Here is a 20637-nt window from a genome sequence, read left to right as displayed (position 1 = left end):
ATAGGAAATGGCTAAGTTTGAAGAGCCAGACATTCTTTTTAATATGCTCAATTGCTTAAAGATTCTCTGTCTGCACGGAGAATGTTTATACTCTGCGAGGAAAGACCATCCTCAGTTTTTAGCCTACATCCAGGACCACATGTTGATTGCAAGGTATGTGCTGTTCACATTTTTGTTACGTTTTGGGTTTCAGTTTTAAGAACCAAAATGAGAGTAAGACTTACTCTATTTTATTTGATTTTTCTCTCTCAGAATAATAATTTGATAAAGAAACTTACTAACTTCCTAGTTTTGTTTGTTAGTTTTTCTTTGAGGGGGTGTTTCTAGACAGGTTTCTCCAGGAAGCTCTGGCTGTCCTGCAACTGGCTCCACAGAGTAGACCAGGCTGACCTTGAACTCGGAGATCCACCTACCTCCGCCTCCTTAGCACTGGGATTAAAGGTGTGTGCCACCAACCACTAGGCCTGTTTTTGTTTTAGCAGGAAGGGTCTCACTGTGTACCCCTAGCTAGCCTGTAACTCATCAGGGTGTCCTTAAACTCAGAGACCCCTTGCTTTTGTCTCCTGGGGCACCACACTCAGCTCTGCTTCCGAGTATTTTGTCTGCGTATGCCAGCAGGAAGACAGCAATGCTTGCTTATTAGATTCTGCTGGGCCAGACAGGTAAACTAAGGATCATTTTATGATGTTCAGTTGTTGGCTGAATCATGAATATAGTAGACCCTAGAAAAATGCCAGTAGCGAATAATGCTGCCAAGTGTGATTTTTGTAAGATAGTAATCTTACTTGAAATGCTGGCAGATACTGAACCCCTCTGGGTGCCATTAGCCTTGCTTTCAAGAGATAGAGGCATTTTGAGAATAATAATAAAATAGTGCCCTAGGTTTATGGTGCTTTCTTTCTGAGAACCTTCAAATAACTATTATAGACTTCCTGGAGACATGCCAGAAAAAAGATCATTTTATAAGTAGGAGGATAGTCTGATCCTTAAAAAGGCTTCTTCATGCATTGCAACAAAACCAGTTGTGGCTCTGCCCTTACTTATTTCTCATTTATTTATTCATTCAATGAATATAATGACTTATTTCATTTTTATTTATTGTAATACTATCCTAGTGCTTTGGGGTTTTTTTTTTAGTCTAGTCTGAGAAGGGATGAATTATAAATATAAAGGGTGACCAGATATTTTATTGTTTAATTTTGTGTACTTTTGGGTTCAGGAGACTGGCTCAGAGGACAAAGAGCATGCTGTGTAAGCACGGGGGCCTGAGTGTGGATTCCCAGCATCCACACCAAAGCCAGGCATGGCATTTATAACCCCAGCGTTTTGTAAGGCAGAGACAAGCCAGAGTTGTGGGCTTGCTACCCAGTCAGTCTAGCTAAAACCATGAACTGCAGGTACACCGAGAAGCCTTGTCTCAAGAAGGAAAGTGGAAAGCAACAGAGGAAAACAGTTAAAGACAACCTCTGGCCTCCACTTCTGGGCAAATGTACTTTCACACACACACACACACACACACACACACACACACACACACACACACATTCACCTGAACCATAAATTGGTCTATGTTGGGGGCTGAAGGAAAGGCAGCCTTGATAGCAATCTCCGAATGATAAACAAGAGTAGGATCTTGGATAAACTAATACATATTTTTATCCTGTGCACACACAAGTCACAAATAATCCAGTGTCATGTGGTAAGTGGCTGTTCTGCACAGGTCACAGGTAAACAAGAACCATCTGCGTCAGTGATCGTGACAGGGCTCGGCAGCAGCTACATCTGCATCAGCGTTATGGGACTCAATTGTAATAGAAATGTAATAAAGATAGAGCATTTTTAGAAAGCAGGAATGTCGAGGACAAAGAGGTGGTAGAGTTGCTTAAAAAGTGAGGGGGGACAAGAAACGGGAAACACTAGTGAGGTGATAGCAGGTGTCATTTTCTAAGATGTGGTTTCAGGGGAATAAGGGAAGTGGCTGGAAAGGCAGGCCATGGCCCACGGATGAGAGTCTTGAAGAGAGCATCTCTCTTTGGTGATAGATGGAGACCCATGAAAAGAAGTGAAAACTGTCAGAGTCAGCGCTGGGCTTTAGCTGAAAAGTGTGGAGGGGACCCAGTGAACAGGCTTCTGGGACCCAAGGCCTGTAGAGGTGCAGCATGGAGCACCTTGTCTCAAAGGAAGAGAAACAGGCAAGGGAGTGGGTGTCCAAGACTTGGGGTTCTGGTAAAGGAAGTCTGCATAGATCTATGGTCAGTGGGAAGGATTAGCAGAAAAGAACCCACAGAAGAGATTTGTGGAGCTAAGCGTTAGAGGCGCCGGGCTCCGGCAGGCAGAGTAGAAATACAAATGATGGAGAAGAGAAGGCATGCTGAATGGAAGGAGAAATTTAGAAGTAAAGAAAAAAGTGCATGTTAAGGGGAGTTTAATAGAAGATTTAAATCTTAAGGAGAGTAAGTGTAGCTGACTTCTCCAAAGAGACAAGATAGAGCCTGGGTTGGGAGCCCCAGCAACATGTGAGAAAGAGTACAACAGCCAACAGGAGGGAAGCAATAGGAATCAATAACTAAAAATTGACACTTCTTCAGAGCCCTGCCGAAGGCAGCTAACCTGCTTTCGGTGGGTGGTTTCAGCGTTCGGATTTGTTTTTGTCTAATGCCGAGGGACACAGAAGTGGAGGTAGTGGTCACTGGGTGTCCTCAGTCATGTCCTTCCTCCTCCTTTCCCATTCTTCTGTCACTTAGCCTGGTGCCAGCTTGTTAGATCAGACTAAATGTTGGCATCTTACTAGGTGAGGTGGGTGCCTGGCAGCTCTTGGTTGACATTGTCCTTCAATGAAGGTTTTGAAGGAGAGACAGATCCCTGGCTCCCAGAGTTCGCACCGTGACCTGGAGAAGGGTCCTGAAAGCTTTCAGTTGGGGTCCTATGCCTGCTTGTTGGGTAATCCCTCAGTTTAGGACAGTCAAGTACTTTGTTAGCTTCGTGCTTGTCCTTATGGTGGGGAAAGAGGGAGCCCTTGGGTGACAGTCTTGACAGTTTCCGTAGAGGCTGTCTAGAGCAGACATGCAGTTATTCTTAGAAAAATAAAATAAACAATGAAGCTTTCTAGTTATTCACCTAAGAAACAATTTTAAAACCAGTTATCATATTATCATCTTAATATAGCTATTAATTTCCTTTATTATTTAGTTCATTTATAAAGCTGAATTTATATATGAAATTAAAATTTTATTAATTTTTCAATATTGTTACATAAAAGTAATTTTTTCAGAAAATATTAACAGATCTAAACATAAATGTTGGAGGATTATAGTCTTGCAGACAAAGCACTTTCACCCAGATCTCACCATAAACTAAGATAGTGATTTTCAACCTTCCTAATGCTCTGACCATTTAATACAGTTCCTCATGCTGTGACTCCCAACCATAAAATTATTTTCCTTTCTACTTCATAAGTCATACTTTGCTACTGTTATGAACCATAATGTAAGTATCTGTGTTTCCAGTGGTCTTAGGTGACCCCTGTGAAAGGGTCCTTCGACCCCAAAGTGGTGGAGACCCACAGACTGAATGTCACTGAGTTAAGGGATCAAGCTCTTTCCTTCTGCAAAGGTGGTGATGATGTAATGCCTTTGCTTATTCTTGATTTCCCAGCCTGTGGAGAGTCGTCAAGTCTGAGTTCTCTCAGCTGTCCTCATTGGCAGTCCCTCTCCTTCTTCACGCTCTGTCACTTCCTCATGGTGCTGACATATTCTGGACAATCATAAACGGCAACTTCAACAGCAAAGACTGGAAGATGAGGTTTGAAGCAGGTACTTCTATATATGTAAAAAATCCTCTGGGTTGTAAGATAAATCAGATGTTCAGTTTTGAAATCCGTTTTTGGCCTTTATCGCTGATATTTAAAATCTCCATGTAGGGGCCCCATGTTATCATTTTTCTTATGGAGGTCAGTTCTTATGAGGCTAAATAGACGGTAATACCCAGCCAGCGATATGGCTCAATGGCTGGTAAAGCCATTGCCTCCAAGGACGAAGGCCCGAGTTTAGTCCTCTGGAACTGTATGGTAGGAGAGCACCAATTCCTACAGCTGTTTTCTGATCTCACGTGGCCTGTATCACATGCATGCCCCACCTACAAGTAAATAAATGAAATAATATTTTTTGATATATGTTAATATATATACTTATACCTTTTGTCCTTTGTTTTTTATATTGCAGTGGAAAAAGTAGCTGTCATTTGTAGGTTTTTGGATATTCACTCAGTGACCAAAAACCACCTGCTGAAGTACTCACTGGCACACGCCTTCTGCTGCTTCCTGACAGCTGTGGAGGATGTCAACCCCGCAGTTGCCACCAGAGCAGGTCTCCTGCTTGATACCATAAAGAGGCCAGCACTGCAGGTGACGGGGGATGTGTCTTATCAGCCCTACAGACTGTCAGTCCCACCAGCTCACTGGCTTTGCCATGGTCTTGTTTAGCCATGCGCTGTCAAAATACCACAAGCAGAGTAGCTTATAAAATCACAGAAATTTATGTAACATAACTCTGGAGTCTGGGAGGCCCACGATCAAGGTACTTGTGGACTCAGTGTCTGGTGAGGGCCACTTTCTTGTTCATAGACAATGTCTTTAGCTGTGCCTGGGCCTTTGTTTAAGGACACGAGTCCTGTTTGTGAGGACCCTGTCCACATGGCTTTGTCCTTTTCCCCAAACTCGCCTTCTAATATTGCCAAGGGGTTGAGCTTCAGCATAATGAACCTTTTAGGGGAGTGAACAGAAATATCCAGACTACAGCACCATGCAAACACATGGTATTGGTGATCTCTGTGTGTTCAAATACACTTGTTATGTTATAATGAAAACAAGAAGAGATCTGTTTTACCCCAACTCTTCCTGTACAGTGGAGAAAACATCCCAGGACCATATCTTATTAACAGTAAATAGTTTTATTTTCTGATACAACTTTTTAAAATATTTTTCCCACACGCTGATGAAATTGGTGGACAGCTGTAATTATTAATGTGGGGGGAAGGGTGGGCACATTTTTGAAGCAGGCTGGTTCATTTTGTGCCATTCATTTGGCCTCTGGGCTGGAGCTGCTGTTGGAGGCTGGATGCAAAGGGGAATCGAAGTGAAGAACGATAAGGCAAGCATGTCGCCAGATGAAACATCATGAATCAAAACCAAGGAGTAGGTGACCCGGAGAGGGCTGCATGTCTGTTTTCTGTAAAACCTTCTGCTGTAATAAGAAAGCCAGCCTCAGAGACATGAGAGGACTTAGGAGAGGGCACACAGTACATTAGTGCCTAATGCTTTTCTACATTGATACTGGTTTGAATTCTATTGTTCCTATCAAAACTAATAGTAATGTCAAGAGTTAGCATTTGCCAAATAAGTACTGGGTCGCCAGGATGTGAAGTAGAGGTGTCCCCTCATGCATTACCTCCCTTAGCCCTCAGAATAGCTTTTTGTGGGTTCCCATTGTTGCATTTGAGGAAGCTGGAGGTTGGAAAGGCAACATCACGTTTTCAGAGTCATGGTCCTAAGACAGACTTCACTCTGACTTGTAATAAAGCCAAGCTCTCCTTCCTCCCCATTCCTTTCCTCTCCCTTCCCTCTTCCCTCATTCTCTAGAGTATAAAAAGTTTTCATCTGTTATAAGACCAAGTAAGAAGAAAGCCACCCGTGTACGACCTGGAAAAATGCAGGGCTGTGCTTCCTAAGCACACTGTGCCTATGAAACTCAGTTGTCCTCGAGATGGTTCTTACCAGTTGACTTTCCAGGCAGTGGCTCAGGGCTACTCATTAACTGATAGTAGAATGGGGGAATGGGATAGCTGGATAAGTCATTTTTAAATATGAATACGTTTAAAAGAAATTTCATAGACTAGAGAAATAGATATTCCACCCTGTCTAAGTTAGTGTTCTATTGCTGTGAAAAGACACGATGACCAAAGGAAAACATTTCACTGGGGCTGGCTACGTCCAGAGGCTTAGTCTGCTATGGTCATGGCAGGAAGCATGGTAGGACACAGGCAGACATGGTGCTGGAGGGGTAGCTGAGAGCTGTACACCTAGATCTTTAGGCAGCAGGAAGGCACAATGAGACACTAGGCCTAGATTGAGCTTCCAAAACCTTAAAGTCCACCCCTGGTGACACACTTCTTCCAACAAGACCACACCCACTCCAGCGAGGCCACACCTATTCCAGTGAGGCCACATATCCCAACAGTGCCAGTCCCTGTGAGCCTAGGGGGCCATTTTCAGTAAGCTACCACACATCTATTTTCCCCTTAAATGTTTTAAATGTGTTTTCTGCTTTCATTCCAAGAAAACAGAATAATTTTTTGTTGTTGTTATTTTACAAACACACAACTTAGGATTGTAAGGAAATTTAATGACTATCTTCTCACACGTCCTAAAATGTAGCTTAGGGGGATAGTGAGGTGACTCAGTAGGTATGGGTGCTTGAGGCACAAGTCTGATGACATGAGCTCAGTTCCCTGAACCTACCGCTCTAGGAGAGACCGGGCTTCCAAAAATTGTCCTCTGGCCTCCACATGTCCTTGATTTATGAATGAATGTTCATACATGTGTTCACACACACACATACACACATGCAATAACAGAATAAAATACAATGGTGAAAGTATGCTTCTCAGTAAATGCTACAGATAATTGGAAGGAGAAGCACTGGTATTTGGGTCAAGAGGATGTTATTTAATACTTAGAAAACAAGTGGCATACTCTTAGTTCACAGTTCTGGATCAAGTTGAAGAGGAATTCTGAAACCAGGAGAACCTTTCCTATGCATTTTACCTTCCAATACTTGTGATCAGAAAGATTGCAGCTGAATAATTTTGCTTTGGGAAACATTGCTTTGTTCCATCGACTGTCTGGCGTATGTTCTTTGACGACTCTTAGATTTGTCTGATCCCTCTTTTCCAGGGTCTCTGTCTCTGCCTTGACTTCCAGTTTGACACTGTGGTTAAAGACCGCCCCACCATCCTGAGCAAGCTTTTACTCTTGCATTTCCTTAAGCAAGATATTCCTGCTTTGAGCTGGGAGTTCTTTGTCAACAGATTCGAGACACTTTCTTTAGAAGCTCAGCTGCATTTGGATTGTAACAAAGAATTTCCTTTTCCTACAAGTAAGTAAGACAAAAGACTTAATGTAGACAGTCTTGGCTCCCCCCTTTCATCTTTTTTGACTAGATAAATAGAAGACACTTGGTCTGTAGCTTGTTGCCCACATGAAAGAATAAAGAGGAGGTCTTGATTTTATGTACTCAGTTCATCAACTTTTAAGTGGTTATGATGCTAATCTGTAGATTTAAGCATATTGCGCTAGTCTCAGATCTGAATTTTCCTCCCTTTCTGAAGGATACATAGTAACCGCCGGTGACTGTTTTCTTTACATATCACCCAGCTGTTATGTTGATAATATCTGTGAACAATTTTGTGAGACGTACTTGCACTGTGCAAACTCCCATCTGCTTATTATTCAGTTGCTGAGGAAAATATAACAAAATTAGATAATCAATCCTCATGAATTAAACAGGAAAATGATAGTCTTGATAGAGAGTGGTCATGATTTTTTTTTTTTTTTTACTGTAAGACACATCATGGTCTTAGAGGGTGGTAGATGAGTCATTCATGAATGAGAGATGTCTTCTTATCCTGGAACTATACTCAGATGGATTACTTCAAAATAGCTGGGTCACAGGGCCAGCCAAGGAAAAGAATAATGTCTTTAATTCTTTTTGCAAAGCCATCACCGCTGTGAGAACCAATGTTGCCAACCTCAGTGATGCCGCATTGTGGAAAATCAAGAGGGCACGCTTTGCAAGAAACCGGCAGAAGAGTGTACGGTCTCTGAGGGACAGCGTGAAGGGGCCCACAGAATCCAAGAGGGCGCTCTCCCTCCCTGAAACCCTGACCTCCAAAATCCGTTGAGTACCTTCCTTCTTCCTCCCATGACATCTGTTTAATGTCTTCCTGGAGCTGATGTGTCTTGTCGAGTGTTCACAGAAAGTAGCGCAGTTAGCAGACAGCCAGTTCATCAAATTTGGCCCTCAGCGTCCCTAGAAACATCACCCCATGGACATAAAAGTCACGGGTGACTTTCTCCAGTTTGTGAGTGTAGCAAAATCCTGACTGATACAGCAGTAGTTCTGAAATGTAGAAGGAAGCGAACCCACTGGTGCTTGACATGAGGCTTAGAGGAAACGTTTGGTTTTGAGTGTTGGAGTAAAAGGGCTGCCAGGGCAGCCTGGGAATCTGGGTGCTTTCTGAATGAGACTTAGATAACAAAAACCATACAGCTAAAGGGGTAGCGGTCAAACTTTGAATGATTGTCATTTTGTGAGTGCTAGAATCAACCACATAGGCCTCCAGAAAGACCAGAAAAAATGGTGGTTTTTGAAAAAGAGAAACCAGGCTGAAGAGAAGTTGGATTTCTATTCAACTTCAGATAACTTATAAATGGAAATAAGCTTTGTCGATTTAAAAAGACCACACACATTTGTTTCATAAAGATCTTTATATTATATTTAAAGAGAATGCTTTTCCTTAAGTAACCAAAGAACTAAATACCACTGTTTAACGACAGCACATGAGTGGCAAATAATAAAGCCTGCAGAACTAAATCACTGTGAATGAATGCGTATATCTGGATGATTTAGTCTTAAATACCACCCATGAAGTAACGCCGCAAGCACACTTAAGCACACTTCTGTCCAAAGCAGAAAGATTTCCATTTCCTTGGCATTCGTTAGAGAACAACTTTATATGACATTATCATGTTAGTCATAAATAGGATCTGATTTTCTTTGCTACATTTTTCCTTTTTATGACAAGCTCTGAGTATGTGGTATTTTGAGCCTTAGAAGAGTCGGTAGAAAGCCTTTTAAGTAATTGATAACCTTAGCTTCTCAGGGAGCAAAGCAAATCACACTGAAGACTAATTCATAGTGACCCTGGGAGAAGCTGGTGCCAGCTGAAGGACACCAACCCTAGATTGAATTAACTACAACTTTCATATGAGTTTTCCAACCCTTTAATAACCTAACTTACTAGTTTGGGTTTCACTTGATTTATTCCTTATTAATTCACACAACCATTTTGATGCTTTTAGAATCCACATGACTTGAAGGGGTTTTCTTGAGATCAGAAACAAAACACAAGCATTTTGGAGTAAACATCTTTTATATGATGATAATCACAAATAAGAAAACTTAGCGTGCTTCTGCTATCCAGAGCAGCCAGCACTGAGTATTTTTCTAGGCTCCAGTTGTCTTTAATGCTTATTGAAATAGAGTTGTTGTTGATTTTTAAGCTGTGAGGTTGACCAGGCATGAGCAGTCTGCTCCAGCTCTCGGTGGGACACCTGAACAGACGCCAGGTGGGTACTTCTGACACAAGTGTCTCTATCATAGGTACCCTAGGTAAAGAACTCAGTGTTTCTCACTGGACCAGAGTGATATTAAGATCTGTGAGCCCCAAAGGGTCTCGCTCTCGATGCTCAAATGTCTGAACCGCTGCTGGGTCAATTCTTTACATCATTTTCTAAGCAGACGTTTTCTGATCCCATTGACTTTTGGTCCAGTAAGAAGCACCAATTGCCCACCTCTCCACAGACAGCAGGCGTGACTAGGATTGTGCTCCTTGCTCCTGATATGTTTGTATGTGTAAGCTACACATAGAAACTCTGTGTTCATAGATAAGGGTCTTCTTTAGGTGAAACACACTCTTCATTTGCGTTTTGAAAGGGTTTTGTGTTTGGACCACCATCTGCTCATCCTTGTAGCCACTCAGTTCTTTGCGAGTCTGTGCCTTCCTGTTCTTTGGGAGCATTTCCATCGCTTGGAGGATCTGAAGGCTTTATTTAGGGTGACATGGCGTAACTTCTCATGTCACATTCCTTACTGTTAGAACTTAGCACGAAGTGTCCCAAGTGTTGAGCAGATACTGGCAAGGACATTACTAACTGAATGCTGTCCATATGGTGCCACCATTCACCGAGAAGACTGTGAGTTTCTGAATACCTGCATGACTGTCATATCAACCTTGGTCTCATTCTAGAAACATTTGGATTTTTATCTGAGTATAGCTTTAAGTTAAACGTTTCAGAATGGTATTAACTAACACTCTGAGAAAAAATTTAAATAAGGAGACTTTGAAGGTTATGAGCTTTGCATATTATAAAAAAAAGACACTCAAAACACAGAAATTCAGGAGTTGGAGAGATGGAAAGGCCCCAGAGATTGTGGATACAGGAAGTAGATGGGGGGTAAAAAGTATTCTTTCTCTTTTGAAAGGGATTAGAAAACAGAGAATGGCAAGCATGTGGCTGAGTCCCTCTTAGATTTATAACTATCTCTTCTTTTGGGAGAGAGAAAGAAAGAGAGAGGGGGTAAATTAAAAGAACTTCTGATCTAACGACACTCAGTCTAGATTAGAAAGGTGGGATCTGGGCTGGAGAGATGGTTCAGTGGTTAAGAGCACTTGCTGCTCTTGAAGAGGACCCAGGTTCAATTCTAAGCACCCACACAATGGCTCACAATTGTTTGTAGCTCCAGTTCTAGGGGATCTGATATCCTCTTCTGGCCTCTTAGAGCAGTGGGCATAGACCACACATAGTGCACTTATGGACCTGTAGGCAAAGAACTCATACACATAAAATAAAAATAAACAAATCTCCTAAAGAAAGAAAGGTGAGGTTCATCTAGTTCCCTTTCAGTGAGGCCTTTTGGAAAAAATTCTTAGTCAGTTTCATATATTTCCTTTATTTTATCTCGAGGCTGGTCTATCCTTTCACGCTTCCTTGAAAGGCCAGTCTTTGGTTACTATTATCTATTCTAACAATCCAACCGAAGGAGCCCCTCACATCCCTGTAGGAAAATGTCCGTGTGTTTGCTGAAGTTAAGAAAAGCCTCAAGCAACATATCATTCCACCCGAAGGACCAGGCAGAAAGAGGCAGACAGCTACATAGTTTAAAGTAAGTATGAAGCTAAGACTGCTGGGAGAGAATCCCTGTGACAACAGGACGAGGAAAGCCTCCCTAGTTTGGAAGCAGCTGGCCCAGCTTTTATGGCATGCAGAACAACTGTTGTGTCTTTGAATTATCCTTCACTGGATAGTGATGTTTTTACTTGGAAGCGAAGGCATACTCCGTCAGAAAACCGTGTAGGATAGCGTAAAATGGAAGAGCTTGCTGCTTAACAAACAGATTTCTGTTTAGTCTGGGCAGCGAACCCCTCTGTGCAGACTATTGATTAGGCCTGAAATAAACCGGGTGTGATTTAATTATGCAGTAAAAAAGCTTTCTAATTCGTGTTTAGGCTGAACTTTGGGACTCTGCGTTTACAATGTATGATTTTCTAATCTTAGCCTTTATGTAGGACTCACAGCAAATAAAACGGAAGGTTTTCTATAGATAGATGGTATACTCTGCAAGGCCTGTGCAAAAAGCTGCATTCCCCTGTAATGGGTAGGAGCCAAGCCAAAGTCTTTTGTGCACATAAATAACATTCATGGAGTGTGAGAGCTGACATGGGAGGGGCACTAACATTCTCATTGTATAGGAGAAGAAACAGTTTCTCACAAAGGGACAGATGCCACAAATTTGTTGGTGACAGGCTCGGGTCTCACACTCATTGTTCCTGAGTTCCCGATTTATACGGCTTATGTGGCCATATAAACACCACCATGTTCACTGATTTCGGACTCCATCACTGCTGGCCTGGCATTTGTGCAATTATGTAAGGTGTCTTTTCGGTAATACTGTGGGCATTTCAGATTGGCATGTCTGCAGTGTCCGCTGAGGACTACCCGGGTACTTTATTCAGAAGGTCTATCAGCTCAATATCAATGAACGGTACCAGCCACACAAATGTGAAATGCTCAGACTTAGCATGTTTCTCATCCCCAGGGATGAATAGCTGGAAAGTAAGAGACTAGAAATATATTTCATGTATGTTTCATGTCCCTTCACCTACAGTGCGTTTACACGAATGCCTGACTGACACCAGACGTAGCAGGAGAGCCTTTCACCAGCTGAAGCTGCAGAGGGCTTTCTCTCTGGCTTCTCATTGGTGGAACTGTCCTACTTTGTTTTCTGTTGTTATGCTCGAACACCATGGCTGAATGGCTGGACACAACCCGGGAAGAATGGGTTTGCTTCATCTTATGTCCATCATGAAGGAAGTCAGGGCGGGAACTCAAGGCAGGAACCTGGAGGAGTGCCTCTCACTGGCTTGTTCCCCATGGTGCTCTCAGCTTGCTTTTTGATATCACCTAGGACCACCTGACCAGAGATGGCACCACCCACAGTGGGCTGGATCCTCCCACATCAATCATTAATGAAGAAAATGCCCCACAGTCTTGTCTGCAGAGAATCTGATGGAGGCATTTTCTCTGATGAGAGTCACTCTTCCAAAATCACTCTAGCTTGTGACAAGTTGACAAACAAATAAACAACAAAACAAATCAAAACCCGTAGCCATCACAGACAGAGTATAAACACATGGTGACAGGACACAGGCTAGGAAGAGGCAAAGGAGGAACATGAGACTAGAAGGTTAGCTTCCCAGCTCTTCTGCAGTAGTATGGACACACACACACACACACACACACACACGCACGCACGCACGCACATGCATGCGTGCGCACATACACGTGTGCACACACACACCTTCTGTAGTAGTATGAACACATGCACATGCGCGCACACAAGCATGCACACGCATACACACGCAACCTCCTGCAGTAGTATGAATGCACGCACGCACACACGCACATGCACACACACTGGAACTACTTTGGGAAAAGCTTTAAGTTGACAGATAAGTGAAGGCTTAAGAATGCAGCATTTGAACTTGAGTTTTCTGGGTCAAAAGTAGGAACAAACTCATTGATGTGGTCTTTGCTTTCCCTGCCTGATTGTCACGTGTTACTTGGAAAGAAAGGTCAGTGAGTCAGTTCATACAGAGCCATGTTCCCACATTAGTTTTTCTGTCATGGGACCTCAATTTTTCTCTTATATAGAAGAGAAGATCTGGAGCATTATTTGAGTTCAGTTCACTTGGACACGTATGAACATTAAGTATCTCCTCTATGTGTATAGCATCCTGTGCTCTGCGGCAGGTGCTAAGATGGATAAGACATAGCACATGCCTCCAAGTCATGTGTATTTTGCAGGGGAAATAAACAAGGAATAGATAAAGTTCTGCCTTGCATAAAAGATATTTGGGGAATGCTAAAAGAAATTTTCCTCTTCTGCTTCCCAGCTTATCTCTTCTCATCTTTGGAACATAACAGACTATGGGGCCCACGTCCAGTTATGGAGGGGACTGTGGGCATAGGGAATAAGAATGGCTTCCAGGGAGAAGATTCATAGCACAAAACGCGGGACCAGGTGGAAGTCTGCCCTGGCAAGGCAATGATCACTATGAGCAAAAATGAGGGTGGGCGAGCATTGGTTCTTCTGAAATCCATAAATAGTCCAGCTTGGGGGAGTGCTGAGCATTTGGTATGTGGGGGATGGGAGGTCCAGGAGCCATGTCTCGAAAAGCAGATTCTGCCTGGTGCCAATAACCTGTATCTCTGACCCTGTATTCTGCTTCTGAGTTTCATTCAGTCACTCCACTCTGTGAATGAGTCATGGAGAACCCAGTCCACACTAAATTATGGTAGGCTCTCTCTGCCTCCAGGGTTATAATAGCATCTAAACTTTATTTACAGAAATAAAATCAAACCTTTAAAATGAATCACTATGGTTAAGGAAGGAACCACACAGACTAGAACTGAAAACTCGCAGGTGTCCTAATTGTTGTGCCTTTAGTTGTAGGTATTTAGTTTTGAAATGGAAATTGTATGTCTTTTATAGATAATTCAAGTAGCATTAAATAACAGTTCATCCAGTTTGTACAGCTCATTTCCCATAGGGATTTAGCCTGGCCACTTTCCCTTAAGAAGTGTGCATCCCTCACAAGCCCACTCTATTCTAATGGAATATGATGAGCTAAGTGCAGGCTTGTAATGTCCAGGGTGGGAGGGGCAGATTAACGGAATAAGAAATAGTGGTTTATTTTTTACATGGGGATAAGTACTTTTGATGGCTTGCTAAGGATCTCTCATTATGACTGCAGAGGGAAGGCAGACTAAAAGCAGCAAGCATCACCCCGAAGCACTGATCTCTGAAATGAGGGCACATATGAGATGATATTCAGCCATGGAGGAAATATGATTTGCTGAGAATTAAAAAAAATCATTCCCCTTGTAATAGGAATGCGAGTTTTAGAATGGTTAGGATAGAGTTTGATGAGTTGTCTTCTCGGCTGTGACTTGAGGCAGAATGAGGTGGGGGCAGGACTCTCTCTGTTCCGGTGTCCCCACCTTATTAGGACTAACATCAAAGCAGCTGTGTCATCCCCACTTCCATTTAGGAGTCAAGCTATGCTAGACACGAAGGAGCCAGGCAAGCCTGAGAGATGCGTGCTCTCCTAAAGCCTGCACCCCAGAGCTAAAAGGAATTGAGTGCTGAAACCCTGCCATGACGGGACGCCTGCTGCTGCTGTAATGGCATTGGGCCCACATGGAACCTAGGCACACACACTAGTCCCACTTTATCTTTTTCATTCATTTATATATTTATTTATTTATTACCAATTTTCTTAAGCAGTAATATTAATCTAACTGTAAAATAATACTCCAGAAGGAAAATCAAAAGTAGTTTTTTAAAAAATATGTTTTCTGAAAAAAATATATTTTCTACTTATGTGTATGTGTGCACCTCCTTGTCTTCATGTGCACCACAGGCATGCAGGTGCCTCAGAGGCCAGAAGAGGAAGCAAGAGTCCCTGATCTGAAGGCACAGGGCCTGTGAGCACATGGTGGATGCTAGGAACTGAACCTCTGTCCTCTGCAAAAACAGCAAATGCTCTTAACTGACGAGCCAAATCTCTAGCCTCACAAAGTAGACAGGCTTTTAAAAAAAATTCTATTTTTTAATGCTAAAAGAGTTCTCTCTTGCTGGGTAGTGGTGGCACATGCCTTTAATCCCAGCATTTGGTGGGGCAGAGGCAGTCAGAACTTGGAGTTTGAGGACAGCCTGGTCTACAGAGTGAGCTCAAGAACAGCCAGAACTACACAGAGAAACCCTGTCTCAAAAACAATCAAACAAAAAGAATTCTCTCTATACATGTGTGTGTTGTTTTTCAAAGATTTACATAAGAATTGCTTTTGATCAAATCTTATATTCAGTTTAACTATATGTGATGAATTTAGACCTTTCTGGTCTTTCATTGAAATAAGCTGCTCCACATAAATTGTTTAGTGATAAATGCCTTAATAGAATGATGCTATGGATTATTCATTTGTGAACCAAATCCTTAGGTGCTTTAAAAATGAATTTAATGGGGAAAGTTCCTAAGCATGTTGCATGTAAGCATATTGCATGTGTGCATGCTTTGTAGACAGACTGATAAGACCGAAAATGTTAATGTCTTGGGTCATAATGCCGAGTGTCAGAAGGTCCTTCTGGATTAGAGCCCTTAGACTGGGTTGGTTCTGCCTGCTCTTGAACACTACCTCCTACTCATATATCTGTGGGTAGATCAACATCCTCCTGAAGACACAGGGGAAGTAGCTGATCAAGTTTGCTACCACCTCTGCAGGCCATGTTGAAGTATGATCGGTAACTCTTGATCCAGCCTTACTTTATGCCCCTGTCCTAGAGCAGAGTGGCTGTTAGACAGACCAGTTCCACAGTATAAGGAAACAGTGCTTCTGTCTGGCTTCTCTTCATCTGGCCCTGAAAGATAGAATTTTACCAAATTAACTGAGGCATTAGTGGGTATAAATCACTCCCTGGATCTCTGTTGTGTCATTTTGACATCATAATTTATATAATTTGCATACTTATAGTAGATGCGACCAAGGCTAGGTTCGCGAAAGTTTGCACCCAATGCTTGTCCTCACGCTGCTGGACTTACTCTTGAATGAAGAGATGAGGATGCTGGTGTCCAGCTCTAATAACCTATTACATAAAAACTTAAATTGAATTTAGAAATTCTACTGTTTATCAAAAGGACAGGCTGCAGAGTGATTTGGAAAAAACATAAGTACAAGAGAGTAAATAAGAGCCTTCCTTCCTCAAAGTCCTAAACCAAGCCTGACCACGAAGAGTGGAGGGGGTGGGGCAGGCTAGAAGGTTAGGAGGGGGCGAGGCAGGCTAGAAGACTAGGGTGCAGCTCAGGTATAACCGGGAGTTGAAGAGGAAGCCAAGGACTAGAGCGCATTTTCTTTCATGTGAACTCTCAGCTCACCTAGTGGTGGTATTTATTTATTTATTTATTTATTTACTTATTTATTTATTTATTATGTTGTTGAGAGCTCATGTCTCTGTCTCTCCTTTGCCTTTGTGTCTCTCATTACATTCTGCAAGGCTTATCATTGGCCATTTGTAATTCAGAGACTACACACTGCTGAATCTCTCAACATTTGGAAAAAATATTATTCTGCCCCAGCTGACTCGTGAACATTATTGGATTGAGACCATAATTAAAATAAAATCCCACCAGCTAGTCCTTTTCTGCTTGGCGATCTTACTAACATGGCGTACAAGCTGGGCAGAGCCTCTTCTGTCTCCCTCACTGAGGATACAACTTGACCACTGTATTAAGAACTGCAAAGTTTGCTAGGTATTTATCTGACACTTTGAGAACAGTGTTGCCGTATAGGGCTTCAGGTTTGTCTCCACTCCTGTCTCACTCCTGAGTAACTGCTCAGTGATGGAGACTGTAGCTCCCGCCTCAGGAGCGACACTCCGCTCGGAAGCCATATTGTGCCTTTAATTTCTCATGTAGAGCGGAACTTGTACATGCTTAGTAGAAGCAGAAAGGATGGTAACTTGTCAAGGTCAGGTGACAAGTTAATGTCAACTTGCTTGAGGAGGCACAGCTGCACACTGACTGTGTTCCTTACACTGACAGGACAACAGTCTCCTGAGAATGACAACACCATCAAGGACTTGCTCCCAGAAGATGCTGGAATCGACCACCAGACAGTCCACCAGCTGATTACTGTGCTCATGAAGTTTATGGCCAAGGACGAGAGCAGCGCGGAGTCAGACATCAGCAGCGCCAAGGCCTTCAACACGGTCAAGAGGCACCTCTACGTTTTACTTGGCTATGACCAACAGGAAGGCTGCTTCATGATTGCACCCCAAAAAATGCGCCTGTCAACATGCTTTAATGCATTTATTGCAGGAATTGCCCAAGTAAGTGTAATAGTGCTTTCAGGAGTCCGGTTGCGGGTTTTGATAGAAATTAGGAATTCCATTCCACTTAGATATGTGGAGTGTAAAAGTTTGTTCAGATTACTTGGTATTAGGCAGGAGTCTGTAAAGGGGAGAATAAGATGGAGTGGGAGTTAGCAGCTTTGTATTGTAAAGGAAATGTCTGTAAAATATATTTAACACAGTATTGAAACACAGTGGTAGTACGATAGCTCAGTCAGTGACATGGCCATGGAACAAGTATATGAATTCGAGTTCAGTCTTTAGGGCCCAAGGATAAAGGAAAACAAGTAGTGGGCATCTACAACCCCAGTGCTGGGGTAGTGCAGACAGAGAAGGTCCTGGAGCTCATTGCCTTTGCAGCCTTTCTAATTGGTGTGTTCCAGATTCAGGAGAGACCCTGTCTAAAATTTTTATGTTATAATATTTTTGTATTTGGTGCCCAATATTTTTCTAGCATGTCATCACATTGAGGCAGTACCAAGCTCCTTCCCCTGCATTGAGGCTAGGTTGAGGCATCCCTGCATGGGTAATAGGTTCCCAAAAGCCAGCTCATGTGCCAGGGACACGTCCTGCTCCCACTTCTCTGGGCCCCACAAACAGACCAAGCTACACAACTGTCATCTACATGCAGGGGACCTAGGTTGGTCCCTTGTAGACTCCATAGCTGTCCACCCAGAGTCCGTGAGCTTCCCTTAACTTGGTTAGTTGTCTCTGTGGGTTTCCCTGTTATGATTTTGACTCCTCCCCCTTTGCTCATACAATCGTTCCTCCCTCTTGTCAACTGGTCTCCTAGAGTTTGGCCCAGTGGCTTGACTGTGGATCTCTGCATCTGCTTCCATCAGTTACTGGATGAAGACTCTCTGCTAACAATTAGGGTAGTCACCATATTGGAGAAGGCACCCTCTCCATTATTGTTAGGAGTCTTAGCTGGGGTCATCTTTGTGGATTCCTGGGAGTTCCCCTGGCATCAGGTTTCTCCCTAACCCCAAAATGGCCTCCTCTATCAAGATTTCTCTTTCATTGCTCTTTCTCTCTGCCCTAACCCCAACTTGACGACCCGCTCCCTCATGTTTCCTTCCCCACAGATCCCTTCCACTCCACCTCACCCCCAGTTTATCCAGGAGATCTCATCTATTTCCCCTTCCCAGGGAAATCCATGCATCCCTCTTAGGGTCCTCCTTGTTATCTAGCTTCTCTGGGGCGTATATTGTAGGCTAGTTGTCCTTTGCTTTATGTCTAATATCTATTTATGAGTGAGCACATACCATGTTTGTCTTTATGGGTCTAGGTTACCTCACTCAGGATGATTTTTTTCTAGTTCCATCTATTTGCCTGCAAATTTCATGATGTCACTGTTTGTTTGTTTGTTTGATTTAAGCTGTGAGTAATACCCCACTGTGTAAATGTACCACATTTTCTTTAACTATTCCTCAGTTGACAGGCATCTAGGTTATTTCTAGGTTCTGACTATTATGAATAGTGCTGTTATGAACATAGTTGAGCATGTGTCCTTGTGGTATGATTGAGCATCCTTTGGATATATGATTTCCATAGCAGCTGTACAAGCTTGCACTCCCACCAACAGTGGAGGAGTATTCCCCTTATTCTACATCCTTTCCTACATAGGCTGTCATTAGCATTTTTTATCTTAGCCATTCTGAGAGATGTAAGATGGTATCTCAGAGACATTTTAATTTGAATTTCCCTGTTAGCTAAGGATGTTGAGCAATTCTTTAAGTGTTTCTTGACCATTTGAGATTCTTCTGTTGAGAATTCTCTGTTTAAATCTATACTCCATTTTAAATTGAATTATTTGGCATTTTGATGTCTAGTTTCTTGAGTTCTTTATATATTTTGGAGAAATATATAAATCCCACATCTCTGTCAGATGTGGGATTGGTGAAGATCTTTTCCTATTCTGTAGTTTGCTATTTTGTCTTATTGACAGTATCCTTTGCCTCACAGAAGCTTCTCAGTTTCAGGAGGTCCCATTTATTAATTGTTGATTTCAGTGTCTGTGCTACTAGTGTTATATTCAGGAAGTTGTCTCCTGTGCCAATGAATTCAAGACTATTTCCCACGTTTTCTTCTACCAGGTTCAGTGTAACTAGATTTATGTTGAGGTCTTTGATTCACTTGGTCTTGAATTTTGTGCAGGGCAATAGATAGGGAACTATTTCTTCTACATGCCAACATCCAGTTATGCCTACACCATTTTCTTTTTCTTTTATTGTATAATTTTGGCTTCTTTGTCAAAAGTCAGATGTTAATAGATGTGTGGATTTATGTCAGGGTCTTTGATTCAATTTCATTGATCCACCTGTCTGTTTTTATGCCAATACCATGCTGTTTTTATTACTATAGTTCTATAGTAGAGCTTAAAGTCAGGGATGGAGATAATAAAGAAGTTCCTTTATTATACAGGATTTTTTTTAGCTATTCTTTTTGTTTTGTTTTGTTTTTCGATATAAAGTTGAGTATTGTTCTTTCAAGGTCTGTGAAGAATTGTGTTGGACTTTTGATGGGGATTGTGTTGAATCTGTAGATTGCTTTTGATAAGATTGCCGTTTTTACTATGTTAATCCTACCAATCCATGAACATGGGAGATCTTCCATTTTCTAATATCTTCTTCAGTTTCTTTCTTCGAAGACATAATGTTTTGGTCATACAGGCCCTTTCACTTGATTGATTAGAGTTACTTCAAGATATTTTATATTATTTGTGGCTGTTGCAAAGGGTGTTGTTTCTCTGGTTTCTTTCTCAACTCATTTATCATTTGTATATAGAGGGGTACTGTTGTTTTTGAGTTAAATCTTGTTACCATCGTATCATCTGCAAATAGCAAAAGTTTGACTTACTCCTTTCCAATTTGTATTCCTTGATCTCCTTTTGTTGCTTTATTGCTCTAGCTAAAACTTTGAATACTATATTGTAGATATGGAGAACATGGACAGCCTTCTTTTGTTCCTGATTTTAGTGGAATTGCTTTGAGTTTCTCTCCATTTAATTTGATGTTGACTGTTAGCTTGCTGTATATTACTTTTTATTATGTTTATGTATGTTCCTTGTATTCTTGACTATCCAGAACCTTTATCATGAAGGGGTGTTGGATTTTGTCAAAGGCCTTTTAAGCATTTAATGAGATGATCATGTGGTGTTTTTCTTTCAGTTTGTTTATATGGTGGATTACTTTGACTGATTTTCGTATGTTGAACCATCTTTGCATTTCTGGGATGAAGCCTACTTGATCATGATGGATGATTTTTTTTTTGATATGTTCTTGGATTTAGTTTGCCAATATTTTATTGAATATTTTTGCATCAATGTTCATGA

The 20637-nt window shown here is 42.0% G+C and overlaps 1 protein-coding gene across 8 annotated transcripts in view; it reads left to right on the top strand.

The window, feature by feature from the left end:
* The window catches only part of Unc79 (unc-79 subunit of NALCN channel complex), a 246882-nt gene that overhangs the window by 135701 nt on the left and 90544 nt on the right, over positions 1-20637 (top strand). For 5 of the 8 annotated variants that reach the window (XM_085697861.2, XM_048449516.3, XM_048449515.3 and 2 more), the window contains exons 22-28: positions 5-153; positions 3655-3812; positions 4221-4402; positions 6950-7151; positions 7772-7951; positions 9338-9403; positions 16996-17282. In XM_085697861.2, coding sequence (XP_085553987.2) covers positions 5-153; positions 3655-3812; positions 4221-4402; positions 6950-7151; positions 7772-7951; positions 9338-9403; positions 16996-17282 — 1224 coding nt within the window. The remainder of the gene's footprint in view (positions 1-4; positions 154-3654; positions 3813-4220; positions 4403-6949; positions 7152-7771; positions 7952-9337; positions 9404-16995; positions 17283-20637) is intronic. The other 3 variants (XM_048449519.3, XM_048449518.3, XM_048449513.3) reach the window with 1 other exon arrangement.

This window comes from Myodes glareolus, chromosome 11 (genome assembly GCF_982192425.1).
Source record: "Myodes glareolus chromosome 11, mMyoGla1.1, whole genome shotgun sequence".
Taxonomy (NCBI): Eukaryota; Metazoa; Chordata; class Mammalia; order Rodentia; family Cricetidae; genus Myodes; species Myodes glareolus.
This window is presented reverse-complemented; position numbering and strand designations above follow the sequence as displayed.